Raw genomic sequence first — 22,381 nt, 5'->3', positions numbered from 1 at the left:
TAATCCCAGTGTTTAGATTTTGTGCTTTATGCCAGCCAGCATGTAGGTACTCTGGGTTTATGCGAACAGAGGAATGTTGTAAAGACACCCAGTAACTTTGTAGTACCTTGTCTTTAGGTTCAAGTTCAGAGTCATCAGTTCCCTGTAATGGTTACAGAAATAAACTAAAAATAATAGCCACACAGTAGAAAATGTCGACTTTTCCATGGCAACACTGGGGTAATAGTTGTTTGGTTTACAATTCAACATTTCTGTGGAGAAAATTCCATCTTCTGCCAGCGGTACCCTGGGCAGGATGACGGGCACTGCTTTGCTTTGCCCTCAGTGTGCCAGCCAAGCTGGTGCTGGGGCTTGTGGTTAGCTGCTGGTGCAGGCCAGGAGGCAGATCACAGAGCCCGCTCCCATGGAGCAAGGGGGAAAGCGTTACTCATCCTTTGGCCTCTGAGTCATGACACCTTTGCTGTTAATAGGGTTGAGAACCTCCCTTTTTACAAGGCTCTGCCTAAAGGCACAATTTAGTCTTGAAATTGTATTATCCGATTACTATTCCACTAAAGCAGGCGGCGGTGTTCCAGCTGACAGCACTGGAAATGGGAGGAAGCCTTCAAGTCTCAGCCATGTACAAGGTGTGATATATTCAAAACCAGAGGGATCCTCCACGCTCTGAGCTGATTTCTCCTGAATCAATTAAAGTTTCACAAGCACGATTTATTATTAAGCAGCTTTCACAAATCTCTTTGCAACATAGTAGATAAGTGCCCATGAATCAGGAAAATTACTCCCAGGTAGGAAAGGTTATTTACTAGCTAAATCTCCAATCCAGGCTTACTGTCGTGGCAAAGTCCATCCGATAAGGATGTGAATGTTTGCATCAGAGACATTCCTGATCCCTGCTGCTCCAGGGAAGGCGGCAGCGTCACAGTGCCTTGCCAAAGTGGGTCATGTCATCTTTGTTTACTGTGTTGGAAAAGGAAGGGGGCTGGAGGAGGGGATGGAGTGGGGGGAATTGGGAAAAGCAGGGTTAGCCGTGCAAGGTAGCAAAGGGAAATGATTCCATGTGCAAACCTTGATGGTAGGAGGGGCGGTAGGAGCTGATGCCTTCATACTCCTCCTGGGGTTTCACATAAGCCTGTGTCTGCTGCTGTAGTGGGGCTGCAGCGTGTTTCAGCACGCAGGCTCCGTGGCACCCGTGTGCAAGACCCAGCTGCTGTGACATTTAGCAGGCGGGCTTCGGGTTTTCTCCTCCCTTCTCTGGATCTAGTTACATTTCTTCTGACATTTACCTGAATATGAAAATGTAGAAGGGTCCCCTGTCCTTGCTGACTCGTGCCCAAAAGCTGAATTAGTGTGCGTTGTACAGTACCTCTTGTCCATAAATTGAGGAATTGTATGTTTATCTATGTTTTGATGATTTTGTCACAATCTAAAAAACTTAATTTAGCTTTTGCCATTGTCTGCACATCCTCTTTAATTTTTTCCTCATCCTTTGTAACCATTCTTCCTAGCTGGAGCTCTCCATTTCAGTAATTCTCCTATCCCTAGTTTGAAATCCAGTTCCCAAACAGCAGCTTCACAGCCAGAATTTCTACCTTCGACCCCTGCTGAGTACAGAAAGGAGCAAAAATCTTGGCAGCTGCCTCCTGCTTCTTGCCTCTCTGCCCAGCCTTGATAAATGAGAAAGCCAAGGAGCTGCTCTGACTCTTGCCAGCTGGCCAAGCTCCCAAAGAGACAGCCCACCCACAGTGAAGGTCAGAGCACAGCACTGCCTGGCCGCTCTGCCCTTTCAGCAGCATGGAGCCAGAGCTGGCCTTGCCATTCCTGCTCCTGCTGGGGTCTCTTCCGGGCCAGAGCCAACCCCCGCAGGAGTGCTACAGCTCTCCATCTCTTTTGTGCTGCTTGGGATGCAGCAAGCTCATACACTTCAAAGTTTTGATGTCTGGCTGATGACAGCCAGTCTGCTGGTGGTAGGTTTGAGATGGGACTAGCGTCCCATACCCGAAATCATGATTTTTCTTTCCTCTTTCCAAAGAGGACTTTAGGGCACCATATCTGTTAAATAGATAGCTTTTATCTGTGAGTGGGCCACTTGAAGCATACTTTCCTGTCTGCTTTCAGATAGGCAATACTAACTGGTGCTCCTTGTTAGAAATGATGATGTTTTGGAAAGGAGTGAGACCAGCTTTCGAAGCTCTAAGGCTACAAGACATCTGCGACTTGAGTGGGCTGAACTCTGATTCATGAGTGGAAAGTCTCTGTATTGCACACCCCCCCTACACTCTTTTTACCTAGTGAAACTGCCCTGCTCACTGATGCTCAACCTGGGGACTACCCTGACAAGGAGAGCCCCAGGGGGAATGACAGGTATTTTGTGACAAAATGAGTAGAAAACTGTCTTGTAGCCTGACCTATTTACTGCGTCTCATCATCTCCAGCCACAGCTGCCTTTGGGGTCCTTCAGGACTGATGGCTTTTCCCAAGGCCCAGGGAAGTCAGAAGTTCCAACTATTGCTATGAAGCAGAAAGCCCACCCTGGACTGGGGACGTGTGAAAAGAAGGGGATGGGAAATGACAGTTTCTGGAGGCCTAGCTGTTGCCTCTGAATTAAACGTGGCATGGAGTATCAGGTATCTCCATGTTCTGCCATGTCTAGGACGGGTTAATTGAACTCATTGACTAACTGACTGAGAGCTTTCCCTATCTTTCTCTTTGCTTTCTTACAACCAGGCTCATGTTGAAATTCTCCACCAAGGAAGCTCCTAATATTTACAACTCTTTGCTCTGCTTCTGTCTTACTTGAGACCTTGCTGTGGCTTGGGGACGTTCAAGCTGTTCTTCTGTTTCCTGGGGAGTGTGTCCAGTTAAACGATGTCTGGCCCTCTGTGGAGTTGATTTATAGATCTAAGCACAGAATTCCCATATGCTCCTGATTCATTCTCTGCAATGAAGCTTGCACTGAGTATGTAAAGATGTCTGTAGCCCAGTGTACAAGGCAGGCATGGCTTGCAGCCTTTTTCTTGGCCTGTGTTGGCAGGGCGATTCGCAGCATTGGCCGAGTGAGTGGCTGTGTCCCAGGCACTGTTATGTAAGGAAGAATTTCAACATTAATTACGTGTCTTGGCTTTAGGCTTCATTCTGTCTCTCAGGACACCAGAAGCAGTCTCAGAAGATTCAGTGTGGCTTCTGCAAACAAAACAAACAAGCTTTATTTTGCAGGCTTTGGGCTCGACTGCTTTCTCCTCAAGCATCCGCTCTTTTGGGACATTTTCCCTTTATTTCCCTGCCACTGGGAAGGGACAGCAGTTTTTCTGGAGATTCTGCTGAGCATAGCTAACATGCTGAAGTGTTTGAGCTGCGGGAAGGGTGGCACTTCCAGTCAGACAGACTAAATGGAAAACTTTTAACATTCCTCTTTGTTCTCAGCCACCTTCTTCATTCTGAGGAGCTGGAGGGAGGAAGGAGGGAGATGGATGGATGAAGGTGGAAGGAAGGAGGGTCAGATGGACTCTATGCCCTCTTGCCAACCAGGCTGCAGAGGTTGTCTGGGGCAGAAGTCTGTGCTGGGCAAGAGATGTCTGTGTGGATCATGTTCTCACTCTAATGGCTTTCCTCCTCCCATCCTCCTGCAACTGAAGTCATTAGAGCTCGTTAAGCCAGGATGGAAACAAACCCAAACAACAACAGTCTAACAGATAATTTGGTCACTGCAGACTGGTTTTTGTTGTTGGGTTGTTTTTTTCTCCAGCGAAGCAATTAGTCTCCTGTCATCCCATTTTTAGCCTGACTGGAAACAATCGGCTGGACAATAGTGATTCCTCTCCCGGCAGGGCAGTCACTGGATCTGCTCCAGCATGGGAAAGGTGAGGCGCTTTCCCTCCACTGTCTCTGGGGGAAGAATCTCCCTAAAGAAATTCCCATGGGCCTCACTCAAAGTCCTGTTTTTGTGCAGCCCCTCCCGGTGAGTCACAGCCTCTGGCTCCCCCAGAGCCCTCTGTAAGAGCTTTTCTCTCTGCCTGCTGCAGGGTTAACCTATCTGTGGTTTTGCCCAGGCACTCTCATGCGTATATGACCCATCCCACTCACTGGCTGATGATGTGGATTGTGGCTGCCAGAAAGTCCTGAAGTAATCTGTGGCATATACAAAGGGCAGGCCAACATAGGCCTTGCACAGAGGAGGGGAGGATTTTTCCAGTCTTGCTCATCTGAGTGGTACCTGCTTCTAGGAAAGGTTCAGCCTGTGTGAGGAGACAGTGCTGCAGGGGCTGTGTGATGTGAGCAAAGGCGGGGGGGTTGGCAAAAAGCAGGGGTGTAGCACTGCAGAGAGCCACCACGCAGCTTGGACAGAGCAACCTGGGAAACCTCTCTGTTCCCCTAACTGCTGGTGACACAAGTAACGTGATGTGCTGTCCTCTCCTGAGGGTGAAGCCTGCAGCTGTGCCATGTATGGGACCTTCCTCTGGCTTCTGAGGTTGGCTGTAACATGTGGGGAAGCACTGGATTCCCCTGCCATCGCTGTACCCTCCTGCGGAACACCCCCAACCCAGCATGCAGCACCCTTGCTGCCCTGGAATGGACAGATGGGACAGGGAAGGCAGGTTCAGGTGGGAAAGCAGTGTGGCTGTGGTGCTGGAGGGGATGGCTTAAACCACCTTGTCTCTAGCTTATAAAAAGCAGCCCTGCTGGCACCGCAGCGGCTGGCCTGTGATAAACCCAAACACTTTCCTTCAAAGAGGCGGGAAGAAGTGAAGCCCCAGTCCATGTTCTGTCTCGTTTCAGCACCTGAGGTAAAAGCCACAGGGTTACTAGTCAGGTGCCAGAAAAAGCTCCAGCTGCCCAGGGCAACCGAGGACAAAGGGGAGCTCTGCTTGCTCAGCTGCTGGGTTTAACAGCAAGTCCCCGCGTGTCTGAGTAATGCGTCACTGGCGCGCTAGACGCCGGCTCTGACATCTGTGGTATGAAGGTGCCGTGTGGGCACCAGAGCCACCGGGCCGCTTTTGCCTTCAGATAGAAAGCTGGCAGAGGGAGGCACTTGTCAAAGAAATCTGCTGTACGGGCTCGCCTGGGGATGCACAGCAGAGTGGTTCTGCCCAGTCCCTGAAGTTTGGATTAGCACTGCAACCAAACAGAATCACAGGAGCTGGAAGGGACCTTGAGAGATCTTCAGGTCCAACCCCAACGTCGTACTGGGGGTCAAGTGGCTCTGTGCCTGGGCAGAGCTGATCTGGAGGCATGTTCTGGTTGCTGTGGGGGAATGGAAGTCTGATGGTATAAAGGTTGTCTCATGTTGGGTGTTCTCTGTTTTGAGTCATTCCAGCCATGGTGAAGGTTGCTGGTGGTGCCAGGAGTGACAGAAAGCGCTTGGTCTGGGGGCAGAAAGCCATGCCTGGTGTTGAGTTCTGGGTAGCAGGGGTGTCTGGGGAGACACAGGCACGTGGTGGAAATGTAGAGATTCTAAACCAGTAGCACGAAGTTAAGGAATTGTCTGGAAGTGGAGTGTTCAAGGGTTTGGAGGGTTTGCATTCATATCACTGTGGTGCTTCCCAAGTCACCACAGGGACAATGTGGGGTGGGAAGTGAAAGTGACCCCGTGTTTAAAAGTTGATTCCCAATGCACATGGGCATAATCTTGATGTGAAAGCAGCTGCTGTGGCATGGTGTGGTTGCTTGCCTGTTACACCCTAGTATAGGGTATGCTGCAGCACCCACACCACCACCCTTGAAGCAGCATTCTCTGCTCTCCCAACCCTACTGTGAAATCATTTCTTAGACAAAATCATCAAGAGTTTTGCAAACCATCTGTAAAGCAAAGCACCAAGAAGTCTGCCTGATAACAGAAATGGGGGTCAATGAAGGAAATGGTAAACCCCATGTGTGTGGTGTCCCCAACGTACAGAGAGGACACAGGTTACCTATTGCTCCTTGTCTGCATTGCCTATCTAGAACAATTTCAGGAATTCATTAGCTTTAATGTATCTTTTGTGGGTGATGCATTTCAGTATGTTAAAATTAAAATAGCTCACTACTTGTTCTTTTTTCTCAGGGCAGTAAAGACTTGCTCTGTTTCCCTTGGGCCTCTATGGTCTTCCATTAGCCTTCAATCAATTATTTATTCATGGGGAGAGTATCTGAAAACAGCAGTCCAGTCTAAGAGTAGCAGCACTTCAGTCTGTAGATGAGTTTGAAATACTTGGTGACTGAACCCACTGGAATTGTCAATAACATTAAGAACTGCTTTCCTGCCACAAAATAAAAATACAGCCTTGTAGGTGGAGTGTGCTAAACCTTGATGAGGACAGGAGCTAAAAACCAATGCACTTCAGATGACACCTGAGTGTCCCTTTAGCAAGCACAAAGAGTTTTTTGAAAAACATCTTGCCTTCAAGTTGACTAACTTTTGTATTAGTGGTAGAAAATGTAGGTTTTTTTTTAATTTGCTAATTATTGGTAGTCTTTAATTCTGAGTTTTGATCTGGTGTGGTGTCATCACACCTCTCAGAAAAGATTTCTGTCTGGTTTGCCTATCATTTTTTGTCTCCCTAGATTAGAAATAAGTTTCAATGAGGATTTGTGGTGTCCTTGTGGAGAAAGTGATTTTAATTAAGGGATTTTTTTTTTTACTCAAGCATATAGTCAAGGCCTGTGTAAGCGAGAGGGACCTGACAGCTTGAGATCTTCCCCAGTTAAAATAGTAATCTGTGGTGCTAGCCTAGAAAAGGGTGAGTTAAGAGAAGTTGTTGCAGCTGCCTTCCAGTAAGCCAGGCATCCTGGTCCTGGAAAGATGAATGAACACAGAGTCACAGCACAAACTGACTCTGAATCAGCCAACTGAAAGGCACGTGCTGCCACTCGGTAATACCCTTGAATTTCCATCTTATCTGGAGCTTGCTGCACCCTGAAGATAACCATTCTTCCCATTCCTGTCCTTAAAGTACTTCCCTTACACAAGCTTCCCATTCCACACCCTGGAGTTGATACTCTGCGTATTGGGTGATGAAAGGAAGAGGTTGCTTATTCTTCACATTGCAGGGATGTGACTGCAGATGCCTGTGGAGGGGATGGCTTGTTACTGGGGGAAGGGCTATAATATTTGGGCTGGAAAGCAGACTTTCAGTGTGGTACCCCAGAAAGCTGAGTCATGCCTGGAGATGTATTCCCAGAGACACACAGGACCACTGGGTATCCTCCTCCATGGTCCAGAGTGTCTGCTGCAGACTAGGGAGATCCCAGTTGGGTTGCAGTGAATCTCATGAAGGGACTTGACAGATCTTTGGGCTAAAAACTCGAGAGGTGAGCAGTGTAAAGAGACACCTTCCTCATCTAGGTCCCACTTCTATCCCTTTTCTAGATGGGCTCAGTTAAGACAGGGCTTATTTTCATTTTCTGATTCCTTGGTTTCATATATTACAAGGACAGGGGTGCCAGCAGCTTTCTGTGCATGGTAGCCATGTCACCTGAGCATTGATTGACTCAAAGTTTCTTCTGCCTTGCTTGCCATTGGGCAACTAGCTAAGGCACCTAATTTGGGAACTTAAATAGCCTTGCCAGCTGGTGAGTCAAATTTTAGAGGGGCTGAACTGCCTTGGGAAAGGCCCTGTCTGCCCTCTGCTAGCTGGAGAGGGAGCCCTGGCCAAGGAGTGGGTTAAATACCTGCTGTGACACAGGGACAATACTGGCCAGCTTTGTTCAGAGGCAGTTTGGGATCTGTTTGCTGCCCTTTTGGGGTGGCACATGAGATCTTGTCTGTCTCTGTTGGCCTGGCACAAAGCTCAATGTCACTGGTTCCTGCGCACAGGCAGCTTGGGAGGAGCCCCCAGAAGTAGGAGTGGGAGTGCAGAGAGCTTGGCATGCCCAGCCAGGAATTGCACCCGGCTCGGCTCTGCTTATCCAGGATACTTGGGCTTCACACAGCTCTGGGTGAATCACCTGTAATGAGTGAATAGCAACAGTAATCCACATGAAACGAGAACCTAAATCTTGGGGTAATGAGCCATTTGCTAGGCTCCTACAGACACCTTTTCCATCTGACTTCTCTGCTGCTATTTAAGTGATTGTTGTGGCAAAAAGCAGGGAGATCAGAGCAGTCAGGAAAGCACTTTGCCCACAGGTTTGCTGGAGTTTTAGGAAAAAAGAAAATCAATGATACCAGTGATGGTCTCAGTTTCTTAAGAAACAGCTCTCAAGGCAGCAATCTCACAGGAAATGTATTTAAATGCAGTTGCAGGGAGGGCTGGTACCCCCTCCTGTGTGGTACTGGGATGCCTGTGTGTTTTGTGCCCACAACGTGTCACTAGCACTGAGACTGCTCTTTCGCTGCACGCTTAAGAATTCAGTGCAGATGGTGAGATTTTTCAAAAGCATCCCAGCTGCCCCAGTGTTGCCCTTTCAAAAGTTAATGGTAGATTTGGCAGTGGAAGTCTACAGGGCGAAGCAAAGTGCTTTTAAAAATCCCATCTAAAAATACAGAGTACTTTTCCCTTCAGCTTTGTTCATTCCGTTATAGAAAGGAGATTAGTGCCTGCAGCCTTAGCTTTGTAAATCTGGATCTGTAATTCAGAGCCTTAATAAGGTTAAGTATTTTTTTTCTTTTCTTTTTTTTTTTTCTTAGAGCCTAATCCAAAAAAACCAGCTGAACCTTGACAGGAACTTTTTTTCTCCCACTTTCCCTGGATTCAGGATCAGACTTGGGGTGAAGTGAGCCTTACCCAAATCAGATGAATGTAGCAAGGGCTGCCCCACTGGACACCCATGTCCTCCCTCCCAGAGCCCTGCTGCCATTGCCATTACTGGCACAGGCTGGATCGCTGCCCGTGCTGGTGCCAGAGGCAGTCTGTGCACATGGTCAGGATGGGTAGGGCCACCTTTATTTTGTTTCCTTTGCTATTTCCTGGAGTGAAACATTCCTCCTAAGAGTCCTGAGTGGGGAGCGTGGATTTCACAGCAGCTGGGAGACTTGTAGTGAGAGCACCCGATTCTCTTTGGTGTGAGCTACTGTCTTAACTCCCTCAGGGCAGGCTTAGTGGCATGTTGTGGTGAAATGGGGATGTGTCACCCTGTGCTGGTGGAGAGAGGAACCTTTTCAGTAACACAGTCCTGCCCTGATCCTGGCGGGAATGTTGGGAGGTGGGACAGGACCTTTGAGCAGCTCTACAGTGGGCTGCGGGCAGTTGGTGATGGTTAATCCAGGGTAACCCTTTTACCCCATCTTGAAGTGTTGAGAGCATGTTGTCCTGCAGGCAGTATCAGCCTTCAAATCAATGTTGGTCTATTTTTGTCATGATGACATAATAGGCTTATGCTTTTTAACCTCTCTTGGCACCAGGTGTGGACTTAGGACTGATGATTCTCGTTTGTGCATTTGGGTGTCAGTTCTGTTGAAGGCTTCCTCTGCTGACTTCAGGCAAGGGGACTCTCAGAAAAAAGGCTCGTGGGGTGGGTTGGTGGTTTGTTTTTTTTCTCTTTTCCTCCATTTCTGGCAAGGGTAAAATAGAAGCTCTGTTGGGAACAACTCAGGGCCAGCAAATTCCGGTGTTGCTGCCCAGTGTGACTGAGGAGTCCATCACAGGACCAGGCTGGCGGCTCATCCAGAGAGGGAACGCGTGGGGTGCATACCAAGAGCTGGGCACAAAGCCTTTTTCTGTCCACCTCTCTCTTCCTGCACTATATGGAAGGGCATTTTCTCTGGGGTTCAGGGAAATACCTCAAGTGTAACTTCCTGACTCGAGTCCTACATAAAAGTGCAGCAAATAATATATGTGTTATATATACGTGTAAAAAAGTACACGCACAAATGTGGACATATAAGTATATATGGATTGCACCATCTCTGGGGTTACTCCAGCCTAGCAATCTCCAGCGCGTCTGTGTTTCAGCAGTAATGGCTCCGGCTCTCCCCTGCCCCATTTCACAAGAGTGTTTTTTGCCCTTGTAAAGCTGCCTTTGGAAACTATCATTAGCTCCCTTACAGCTGCCATGCATCTAATGAAGGGGGAGCTTAGAGGTGTGCCTGATTCTCAAGGGTCTCAGGGCACCCGTGGGGTCCCGCTGGATCAGTGCCCTTCGGGTTCAGCCCCATTAATGAATCATTAATGAATCATTATGTGGTGGTAGCTTTGTGATTAACTGTTGTGGTATGCCGAGGGGGGTTTTAACCTACCACTCTAATTTACCTGCGGGATGAATCATGCTTGTTCATCTCAATAGCAATGAAATCATGTTGGTAATTGTGTTAGCTTCCACAGATGCTCTTCTGAAGCACCCGGAGGGAAGGGAGGTGAGACTGCTGGTGCTTCAAACCACCAGAGAAGTCTTAGGTCCCAGGTAATGCCAGGTCCTTTGCTGTCAGAGAAGTCTGCACCTTGGGCACTGCTTTGTCTCTGGAGCGGCAGCCCGGAGCGGGCTGGGAGAGGACTTGTGTTCTGATGTCATCTGGGGAACTGGCTTCCAGAGAGAGACCCGGCCAGCAGGAAGGGGTCAGGCAGATGAGGAGCTGGCAGCCCATCTCTGCCAAAAACCCCATGGTGCTGCCTTAACCCAGGCAGGTGGCTTGCAGAAACTTGTTCTTATGCTTGAAGTGCTGCTTGACTTTAAGATTAATAACAGAGCGCTTCTGGATAGAGGTGCTTGCCAATCAGGGTTTAGTCTGAAGCCCAAGCAGCAGAGCAAGAAAGTATTTTAAAGCTTTAGCCAGGCTTATCCCTGCAAGTTTGTAAGACTCATACAGAGTGCCTTTGGACATACTGAAGAGCACAGATTGCAGGTGGATATGAGGATCAAAGACCCTCCTTGTCCTCCAGAGAGGTGCTTGGCCACGTGCTCTGGTGTAAGCTTGCAGAGAAGTTCAGCCACGTATTCTGGCTTTGGAGCTGACCCTGGACACGAGTGCATATTGCATCACTTTATACCATCCTGGTGTCTGCAAGAGGTGGAGCCTGTTTTTGAGGTTGTGTGGCCATAATTCATAATGCCTTTATTGTAACACATGGGTGCAGAGCACTTCAAAAGGCTTGTGCTCTTTGTGCCAGTGTGAGTGGGTTGGGTGAAGCAGAGAAAAGCCACAGGGCCCTGCTACATTCTGCCACGTTCCCCCTCCCCAGCTCTCTGGAGAGTCTGTAGGATGTGCTGTAGTGGGATAAGGCCATAAAATCCCCGGGGAATGGTGCTGGGCTCCGGCTGGAGAACTGCTCAGGTACTGAGATGCCTGTGGGATCAGCCTTCCCCACAGCTTCCTCTGCTTCCCACGGCTGCACAAAGCCACCAGCAGGGACAGGCCTGTTGTACAGCCTAGCAATCAGTGTTAAATTTCAGCGGGGTTTCAGTCATAACACTTGTCCTGGGTCTGAGTTGGATTCTTGTATTGTTACGTCACGTTTCTGCTTTTGCTTTGTTTCTGAGAAATGCAGCACTCAGCCTGGAGCTGCCAGCGCTGTATTTAAAATCCCTGAACACTTAAACGTGGTCAGCTTTGGAAAACAACTTCTGGTTGTTAGGACCCAGCCCCTTTTCAGTGGTGTGTGGGGACAGGGCAAGGGGCAATGGCCTCAAGTTGGAGCACAGGAAGTTCCGCACCAACATGGGGAAGAACTTTTCCCCAGTGAGGGTGAGGGAGCCCTGGGACAGGCTGCCCAGGGGATGTGGAGTCTCCTTCTCTGGAGATATTCAAGACCCATCTGGACGCCTGCCTGTGCAACCTGTCCTAGGGAACCTGCTTTGGCAGGGGGGTTGGACTTGATGATCTCTGGAGGTCCCTTCCAACCCCTACAATTCTGTGATCCTGTGACAGTAAAGGGCACCTTGCTATGTTTCATCCTGCTGTCTAGTAATTATGAATTCTAAATACCTGAGTATTTGTTTCTGTCCCGTTACGTCGCACTGCAAGGGGCAGTGTCCCTGGCGTAGTCGGGCTCTGCAAGTTTGCTGGTGGTCTGAAAAGGTTTGCACCTCAGCAGCTGACTGGAAACTAGAAGGAACACTTTCTTTACCTAAGAGAACCTTCTTCAAGACAACAAGGAGTCGAAGTTATGTTTTGCAGTCCCTGTGCTGTAATTTTGGCGTTAGTTTGTGCAGTGCCTGGTGAGACAGAGCACATGGACTAAACCCCCCCGGGCTCAGGGATGGCACTGCGATGCCACGGGAACATAAAGCAATGCTTCCCACCTCAGGGTGTCAGCCCACAGCGGTGCTTACGTGCTGGTTACATGCTGTGTGACAGGGCTGCGTCTTACCTCCAGTTCCTCCCTTGGTTCTGCACCCAACAGTGTGCCCTCTGTAAGCTTAGGCTGTCCTGATTTTCCCCTCCAAACAATGACAGGAGTTAAATTAGAGGAAATCTCTGAGGCTGGGAGGGAAGAGCAGCTCACTCTCTTATTTGGCAGCAAAATTCAGGATTTCAAAGCCTTTTCTCTCCAGCTCAGTGCAGCCTGATCTTCTGATATCTGCTTTCTGGCTCTCATTTTCAAAGGCCTGGAACCTGGTTTTTCAATTGTGATTTCAGGATTTCCCCCTGCCCTAAAGATGTGGTAGCAACTAAGCAAGTAGCAGCAGCTCAGCCTGGGGTTTTATGGCTTAGCTCTGGTAGAATATATTGCAGGTGGTGTCTTTAGCCTGTATTTACTGCTACCTGCTGACACTCAGCTTTCCCCTGCTTAGGAAATTGCTTAACCCTTCCTTGATGCTGGGAGAATACAAGTTTCTAGTTACACAAACTTGACCATAAAAATAAATAATGTTTGGTTGTTACTAGAAAAATGTTGGAGCTGTGAAACAGGAATTTTGGGGGTACTTTAGAACCCAGGGGTTACACAATTGGAAATAGCTTTTAATTCCCAAAGGGGTGTGAAATTTGGGGAATGAAACGTGGTTTATTTGCTTTGAGTTTGGGAGGTGAGTCTCCGAAATTTGGTGTGGAAAGAAAGATAGAAAATGGTTTCAGATTTTTGCAGGCCCAAAATAATTGTTAAGACTTTTTAAAAGCAACAGTATTTTGTTGCAAGCCAAGAGAGTCTTGGTTTCAAGTAAAATAAAATATTTTGGTTTGGATGCTTTTAATGACTGCAGTGGAAAATAGGAAATGATATTAGCTTCTCATGAGAATTTAGGGCTTTACATAAAACTGAGAGCTCCATCTGTTCCCCTTATTTAATCAAAATATTGGTTTAAATCTGTTGTCCACTGTATTTGGAGCAAGGCCTCCAACTTGAAGAATCCTACTTCTTCAATAAGTATCTTACCAACTGTGCTGTTCCATGGGTTTTATGTCTTTTGTTCTCCTCTATTTAAGTTGTTTCATTTTGCAAAAAATAATTACAGTTTTACTGGAGCAGGAGTTGGAAACATATCGCATTGGCTACCAGAGCAGGGAATAGAAACACATTTTTTCTTCACCGTGATGGAGATTTCAGTATTGCTGTGAAGTAAAATGACTTCAGCAGAAGAGGTGGAGAAAACTCAAAACCTACTCCCTCCTTGCAAACGGGATTTGAGTGCACACGTGCCCACCCCAAAGGTGTTTCTAAAACGGCCTTGCATGCTGAAGACTTGAAAAAGCAAGATTTTCCCTTTCAGAAATGCCAAAATTATTCATTTAGCTAATTCCATGTTTGGGGGATTGGTTTTGTATGTGTATACATTTTTGGGGCTTTGGATTTGGGGTTTTTTTTAACACTTGGCTGGAGTATTGCACTAGGTGCACCTATGTTTGTGACTAGCTCCCACTGTGCTGTATCTCAATCCTTCATGACTAAATGATTAGCATCGAGATGGGAATAGCAGGCTTTTGCCAGCTTTGAACTGCACCTTTGGCATTACCAAACCTGGGAGAACCTCAAACAAAGGCATGGAAACTCAAAGCTAGTTTCTGCTACCACCACTCCTGCAAAGTCGATCCTTACTACATGCACAGCCCTTACTTCACAGGGTGATGAAACCAAAAGGAGGAAAAAAAAAAAAAACCCTGAGCTTCATCCTTTCAAACGTAGTTTCTACATCATGAGGGAGACGATCTGAGCAGAGCAAGTGGCAGGTACGTGTGTAACACCTATTCACTGGCAACACTCCCTGGTGCAAAGAAATGGCATTTGACAGATGATTCAGAAAAGGACTAGATCATCTGCAATTGTAATTTTGGGTTGGTTTTTTTTTTTTTTACAAGCATTAAACTCAAGTGGCAGATGTATAAAGAACATCTCTTCCAGCGAGGAATACTGAAGCAGCTCATTTTGTCATTTCTTCTGGGTCTAGACTAAACAGGGGCCGTTAAGCCAATGTGCCATAGCTGCCTGTGAGGACAAAGGCTGCCTTTCTGAGTCAGGATGAAGCCTGTTTTCCAGTGGAGGTTTGCCAGTGAAAGGCAGAACCTCAGCAGGACCTTAGAAATGCAGCCCTCAGAAAACCTCTCCACCGTTATTGCTTCACCGAACTGCTAAAAATATTGAATGGAAAATGCATGTATTAAGGAAATGAGGTAGATTTGGGCTTTCTGAGCTGGATGACTTCCAGTTTTCATCAGCTTCCCGGAATCCTTGCTGTGAAAATGAAGAGCTCCTTGTAAATCTCAGAAACCTGTCAGTGTTTTTCCTCTCATGTGGCCATGCTGGTTCACGGGGTATGACACGCAGGGAGACTTGTCAACGTTGAGCACCAAGTATAGAGCTTATGACTGTTGGGATCACTTGAGGCAATGCTCAAAACACGAGACCAAACCATGACTTTCTCAGAGAATTATCCTTGTGGACTGCCAGAGAAGAGCCAAGTGGCTGAGCCTGCTACTGTGCTGGTCCACCAGCCCTGCTCCAAGGGGGACATGTGGAGCCATCTTCTGTGGCCTTGCCAAGGGACGAGCATGGAGAAGTCTTCTTTGGTCATGAGGATGTTCTATTTTTTTTAAAAAGTGATCTCCACATAACCAGAGTGCCCAAGCAAATAAGAGCAGGTTAACATCATGTTATAGGCTATATGAAAATAGAAAATGCAAGTTTTGGATTCCACATTGTTGGAAAGAAGTCATAAGAAGGCAGTATCCCAACTGCAGGAGGAGATGGGAGGCACTCTTAATGGGTTTAACGTGCAATGTAGAGAAGCCAGAGGGCTGGAGGTTTGCCTTGGGTGGTTAAAACTGTTCTTGCTCAGCGAGAAGCAGGCAGTTCAATGCCCATTACGTATAGAGAGGCTCTCTGGGAGGATCCAGCAAGTGCAGAGCGCTCTTGCACCTGCAGAACCTTCTGCCATCTTGCCAAGCATCACGTCTGAACCAGCTAGCAGGGATTTCAGTGCTTCCTGCAGCACGTCTGAGGAGTGGCAGAGCTTCTGGTGGTCTGGTCTGCAGAGCTGGCCTTTCCTTGTAGCTGCGTGTCATGCTTCAGCCCCAGCTCAGCACCCAGCCGCTCACTTGCTTACCCTTCACGGCGGGAGGAGAGAGGAAGTGAAGGTAGAAAAGAAAATGGGGACACAAGGGCAGACCTCTTGGGGTGGGATAAGGACAGTTTACTTGGACAGCAGAAAGAGAGAGATAACAAGAACAGGACTTCAGAGCAAAATATGCAAACTGGTGATATACAGTGCAGTTTGTCACTGAACTGCACAGCTCAGACCACCAACTGTAACGGCTCAGAACTGTTCCAAAGCTGGACCATGGCTGAGCTGCATGTGCTGGAGGTGCACACCCCACCCCCACCATCCAGAATGTGGATATTCCATACCATGACATTTTGGCCAGTTTGGGTCACCTGTCCTGACCCTGTCCCCTCCCAGCTTCTCGGTTGCCCCCCCACCTTCTCATTAGCAAGGCTGAGAAGCTTAAAAGTCCTTGACTGCTTGGTAACAACTAAACATCCGTGTGTTATCAGCACTGTCCTCATCCTAAATCCCAGACATGGCACTAGCCCAGCTACTAGAAAGAACATGAACTCTATCCCAGCCCAACCCAGGACACTGTGTCTTGCCTCTGCTCCTTGGGCTCTCCGTGAGGGACTGTAACCTGCTCGCTCCATGTACGTGACTCTGTTTCTGCTGGCTCAGATGTGAGGAAGGTGTGTTTTGAGGTATCCCAAAGCATGCCAGGAGGCAGCAGATGTTGAGAAGAGGTTCAGAACAGGGATCTTCAAGCAGGTTCACCAGAATTCCCCTTCCAGTCTCACCTTTAGGGGCACCCTCCAACAGTCAGGCCTGCCCAGGACTGAAAAGGTGTTTGCTGCATTTAGAACCGAGCCAAGAATAAACTGCAGGTTCCTGGAAACAAGGCCTGCCTTCATGCTCAGAGGGCTTCCCTGTCTGCCAGCAACCACAGGGAAGAGCAACAGGAGCTTTGGCTGTAAACTGCTGCTGAAAGCATACTGTCATGGGCGAGCACGTACAATACCTCTCCCTGTGCTTGCCTAAAGCCTTTCCAAGACGAGCCTTTGCCTGCATGCCTTAGGTGCCATTTTCAGTTCTGAGAAAGGAAAAAATACGTGTCTTCTGCTGAGCATCCCTCCCAGAGCAAACACTGCAGCTTAAGACAGGCATGGGCACTGTTCTTGGCATCCACGTTTCAGTGACTATTGGATAGCTGGTGGGCCTGCTGGGAAGGGCAGCATCCTTACATTTTGCTGGCTTGTGTTGGCACACTGTGTTAAAGCTGAAGAGAGAGGATGTGTGATGTTGCAATGCAGATCCAGAGCTGAAATTCAGGAAGCTGGTGTTCAGTCTTGGCTCTTGGGACATGGGCAGATTTCTTAGCCTCTACCTCTCACTTTCCCATCCATTCAAAAGAGACCAATAATACTTTTTCTTACCTCCTTAGGACACGATGTGGCTCTGATTGCCTAGCACAAGGCATCATTGAACTTTCCACTGCAACAGTAAAGTTGAGGGAGAGCAGTCTCAAGGTCCAGCAAGGCCTCTGGTGCTGGAGTGGGCTGTAGAAATGACAGAGCACAACAGAGCAATTGACCACCTGATTTTTCCTTTAATTTCACAGACAGAAGATGAGCAGGGTCAAGCTGAATTCAGATTTCAGCTCACCCATAGGTTTTCATACTGATATGGAGATGGCACCACTTGTGTTGCCACCCTCTCCATCCCTCCCCCTTCCCAAGAAAATAGATGTCCAAGGAAAGGGCAAAATAGATCAAGTTCCAATATGGATTTCATGAAGGACCCTCAGATGTATTTAGTTACTTGATCCTTATCTGGACATCTGAATGATTTTGAAATTGGCTTTGTTTATGCCTTTAAGTTGTCCTCCATCTCAGAAAACCAGTGATGGTAACACTTCCCTGCCTCAGAGCTGCTGTGAGGGCTCTGTGCACCTCTTGGCCCGATACCTGAGATGGTTAAAAAATGAACGGCGACCTGTTTGTCCTGCACAGAGCTCCCATCATAACTGCTTTCTTCTATCAGTGGTGGTGCCTAGAGCGTGCCTGGCAGCTGAAAAGCAGAGGTGCTCTGAGCTGGTGTGTATTTTTAGGAAGGCACTGCCAGAGTCTGCAGATGACCTCGTGCTTTCTGGTCATGTTCCTGGCAGCGCTGCTGACTCTGGGCTATTCCCTGAGGCAATCTCAAGGTCGGGCAAGCTGATAAGCTTAATAAGGGCTCTTGTCATTGTGGCACCTCTGCTTTTGATGAGGAGCTCCCAGGCTGTTAGAGGGGACATATGGGAAAATGTGCTTTTTTGCAGCTGCTACACTATGGTGTTTGGCTGCGGGTCTCTTGTGACAGTGACAAGGAGGTGCCTACCCCAGTGAGCACTATGGTGCACACTCACTTCTTAAATTAGTGTGGTCCTGCTGGAGTTGGTGCACCTGGGAGGACTTTAAGACTTTATCTTTTGAGGGAGGCATCCTGCGATGACTGAAGATTCCCCCTGCCCACGTGGCATGGTGTCAGCAGGGAGTTTCGTTTCTTCTCAGCTTGGGTAACATTGCAAGTGGGATTTATTAGTCAGGCTTGCCTCGACACAGACAAGTCTGGGACATCTCCCCCCCACCTTAGCAGAAGAGGGGGATCTGCTGCCCCTCTGAAGAGGCTTTGCACACCTCTGAGCTTTGTCTGCGTGCTCCCAGCACGGCGCTTTGCTGAATCAGAGCGTGTCCTGTGCGGTGCTTTTTGCTGCATCACAACATGGTTACGCAATTTGACAGCTCTGGCAACCTCTGCTCCAGTGAGTCCCAGAGCTAAACGAGCAGGAGCTGTGCCAGCCAGGCTTGTGGTGTGTTTGGAAAGCCATGTGGGTGAACTCGTATAGCACCTGTCCCTATGACATCCAGTTGGGCAGAATGGCGTTTGTTCTTCCCTTTTAAAAGAGATGAAGTGAAAGAAAACCCCTCCTGCGTGACTTCTGTGTATGTTTTTGATGATGATGAGGCTCATCCAGTTTAGAGATAAGCTTCAGAGGCCTGGGACGCTGCCTGCTTTTGTGCTGGGGCTGCTCCAAACACATAGTGACTCGAAAAACAATTCTCATTGCAGGGACCTGAAGCTGGACAACGTGCTGCTGGACTACGAGGGTCACTGCAAGCTGGCAGACTTTGGAATGTGCAAAGAGGGCATTCATGATGGCATTACCACAGCCACCTTCTGTGGTACACCAGACTACATCGCTCCTGAGGTATAAGAAACTGGTCTTTGGCCAGAAAAACTTGGTTACAATATGAAAAGTGTAGGTTAGCTTTGGAGCAGCAAGTGTACTCTCTGATGTCTTTAAGCTACACCTTACTTGCCTGCTAGGGTTTCCTCCTAGGTGTATGCTTGTATTATCAGTCCCTTCTGTAAGCAAAGCATGAGTAAGTCTTCAGTGGGCTGTATTTTTCTTTAGGAAATGTGAGGTGAGAATTGGAGGCACAGCTGCAAAAATCTTAAAAGGCACACAGAGATACTGGCCCAGTTTGATTTGAAAGGAGACAATTCTCCTTCATTTCCCAGTTCCTTTCTCTGCCTCCTCCCCCTCCCTGTCGTTCCCCAGTCCGACTACAAAATTAATAAGCACCTCTTCAAGGAACAGCTGCCCTCCAGATGCTGCCAGATGTTCAGATAGGGTTTCACATCCTTCAACGTAATTGAATTTTTGTCTGTGGCTGGTGTTTGTACCTTGCTCACACACTTGCACTCCTTCCTCTCTCCAGCTGAAAGCCTTGCTGTTGGAGCTGGTTCGAGCATTTCCTTCCCAGAGGCAAGGAAAATCTGGTGTCAACCTTCAGGCATGGCTGCTCTACCACTTCAAATGCTTGGCCAGTTTTGCTAAGCCCTAGCATCATTTCTGAGGGCTCGTTTCCTCTGTGAGCAGTCAAGCTAGTTCAGCCCTTGTTTAATGGATCTGCTGTACCTTAGTGCAGACCTGTGGCTTCCCAGCTTGAGATCACCTACATGTTCCTGGACATCCAGCCAGCCTAACAAAGAACACCGTTAGGTTGTGGCAAGAACTTCTGCACTGATGTTTCTGAATCCTTTTTCCTCTCCTGCTCAGTTTAAGAAGCTTCAGCATTGACGTTTCTTCCCTGTACCACCTTCAGATCCTGCAGGAGATGCTGTATGGCCCTGATGTGGACTGGTGGGCCATGGGCGTGCTGCTGTACGAGATGCTCTGCGGCCATGCGCCCTTCGAGGCCGAGAACGAGGATGACCTCTTCGAGGCCATTCTGAACGATGAAGTCGTCTACCCAACGTGGCTCCAGCAGGACGCAGTGGCAATCCTCAAAGCGGTGAGTCCTCTTGGCTGTTGGAGTGCTTTCAGTCCTGCCTTTCTTCAGCCTAAATCTAGCAAAAGAAAACAAGGTTGGGGCATGGGCACTCAGAAATCGCGGTCACCCTCACCCTGACCCTTCTGTTATCTTGGATTGAAGGGTAAACAAACCAAAAAACTACCCTGCCCCAGTGAGGTGTGTTTGCATAGCTACGTCCTTTCTGCGGTTCAGCTGCCAGCTTGGCAGGCAGAGCCTGTGCCTGTCTGTGTGTATGGGCATTCCCCTGCTGACTTGGTGATGTACAACATACGATCACCTTCCAGAGCAGAAGCAGCAGGTATACACGGTGTTCACCACAGACGATTGCCATTCGACTGGAGTGGGGAGAAGTGGTCTTCATGACAGTCCTTTATTCTGGCTGCTGGTAATACTAACCATGCCCCAGGGATTGCTGTCTGACAGCATGCAAAGATGGGGTTTTGATTTTTGTGTGTTTAGGAGGGGGGAAAAAAAGTGGGGCTGTACAGCAAACAGCCTGAAGAGAGCTGTTGCTGGCTACACTTAGTCCTTGTTCTACCATCTATTCCTGAATTTTCCCAGGAGCCTTCTTATCTGCCTGCCTCACATATTCCCCCCTGCCATGGGAGTGAAGCTTTTTAAGATTTCAGGCAGTGCATGTACAGTGCTTAGTGTGCTGACACTGCCTGGCTTTACTGTAATGAATCAAAAGGTGATTAAATGACGAGGGTGTTAACCTATGAATCAGAAGACCTGACTAGGCTGGTCTGATACTGACTTCTTCCTGCCCCCCATCAATTCATTTAATGTCTGTAAGCACCATTTGGAGAGAGAAGGATCAGAGTATTTCCTTTCCTGGTGAACAAAGATGCATTTAAGACTGGATACTACTAAATGTTGTGGTGATAGAGGATCTGAGAAACGTTTGGATAAGATAGTGGCTTATAATAATTTGTGGAGAGCTGACTCAAAGAAATGGGTTAATGAACGATGGGACCATTTAAAGGAAAGAGGAGAGTTTGTTTTGATCAGATCTTTAGAAGCCAGAGTCTGGAGGTTTTCTGCTGTAAGATTTCCGTTGGATATAAGCTGAGCAGCTGAAAATGCATCTAAATAATTCCACAGAAATCAACTGAGAATAGAATCCACTTCTTGAGGATAGATAGGTTTGTGCTCTGAAATCACATGTGGTTGTCAGGAGTGATTGTTTGTCATGCTGAGAGCCCTCCTAGGTTTTGGAAATAACCTGAAACATATTTAAAATGTATATATATAAAAAAAGCTGACATTTAGACTCATTGGAGCTTCTGGAGCAACGTTCATGTTGCTGCATTGGGACTCTTGAGTGCCTGACCTAATTCATCTTCTGCAGTGACAAGAAATAGCAGAGTGGATTTGTTGCAGGTATCTTGAATAAGTATGAGATGGAGTTAAAATAGGATCAGATGGATGCTCACCATAACAGGAATTTCAGGGTATAATCAGATACTGTTTGTGGTTTTGCCTCTTGATGAAATGTTAATTTTCCTGATTTTGATAGGAACCTCACAGGAAGAGCCAGTGCAAACTGCAGTCACCCCAGGGTGCTCTAGCCCAGGTTCAGCACCCACCTTCCAACATCAGGTCCCTTCTGTGATTAAAAAGCAAGCATCAAGAAGAGAGGCACTGGAGAAAGAGGGCCAGAACTGAGGAGGGAGCTAAGAATTTAAATAGAGAGCAACCGAGTGTCTCCACAACCACACAGTCGACTTAGAGATTGCTGGTTACTTGCTTGAAAAAGGTCTCCTCTCCAGCCACTCTGCTGTATCATGTGGTGCTGCTGGAACCCAAGTGAAAGTAAAACCACCTCTCTGAAATGCACACACATTGCCTGAGGGAAGCACTACCCTAGGTCTGCTTCCTGGAAAAGGCTGAAATTTAGGGCATTCACCAAGAACCTTGTGATTAACTGGTGGAAAGTTGCAGCTGGTATTTTTACTGGACTTTCAGTTCTGTGGTGTTTCTGTTCCCTGGGTGGCTGCTACCTTGGAGGTGACTTTGCATCATGTTTTATAGCACTGATGATAGTTTGCTACAGCCTGAGTTCCTGCAACCTCATAGCAGTCGCTTTTGGCTTCAAGAGCTGTTCACTAAAGAGCACCTCATTTCCTCCTCCCTTTCTTCTGCTGAGCTTTGAGAGGCATCAGAGCATGTGGGCTTTAACAGGAAGGAAACATCCTGTCATGAGATTGTGTGGGGCTCTTGATTAAAATATAAAAACCCCACACGCTTTGATTTCTTTTGAATGATAACAGATGTGGACACTGCTGGGGCGTTGTATTTGCAGGGTACTGATAATGTTTGGTCAGTATTTTTAGGTGACAGTATAATGCAGAGTGGTGAACATGGCTTCTTTGTTCCCTTACAGATATCCTGTGAGGGAATACAGTGGATTTTCTAGCTGCTAAATACATAGTTGGTTTTTTTCTCACAGACTTCTGGTGCTTGATATGGTGAGAGAGTTGGCTTGTTTTGCCTGGAGAAGAAAAGGCTCTGGGGAGACCTTACAGCTGCCTTCCAGTACCTGAAGGGGTTCCAAGAAAGCTGGAAAGGGGCTGGTTACAAGGGCATGGAGTGATAGGACAAGGAGTGATGGCCCTAAGCTGAAAGAGGGGATTATTAATTTGGATTAGCTATTGGGAAGAAAGTCTTCTCTATGCACTGGAAGAGTTTGC

At 47.8% G+C, this 22,381-nt stretch overlaps 1 protein-coding gene across 1 annotated transcript in view; it reads left to right on the top strand.

Moving 5' to 3' along the window:
- PRKCH (protein kinase C eta) overlaps positions 1–22,381 on the top strand; it is a gene marked incomplete at its 5' end in the record, with an annotated part of 117,799 nt that overhangs the window by 80,516 nt on the left and 14,902 nt on the right. The window contains 2 exons of the mRNA XM_084270557.1: positions 18,439–18,577; positions 19,479–19,667. Coding sequence (XP_084126683.1) covers positions 18,439–18,577; positions 19,479–19,667 — 328 coding nt within the window. The remainder of the gene's footprint in view (positions 1–18,438; positions 18,578–19,478; positions 19,668–22,381) is intronic.

The sequence above is a fragment of the Gallinula chloropus genome (genome assembly GCF_964237585.1).
Source record: "Gallinula chloropus genome assembly, chromosome: 14".
NCBI lineage: Eukaryota > Metazoa > Chordata > Aves > Gruiformes > Rallidae > Gallinula > Gallinula chloropus.
This window is presented reverse-complemented; position numbering and strand designations above follow the sequence as displayed.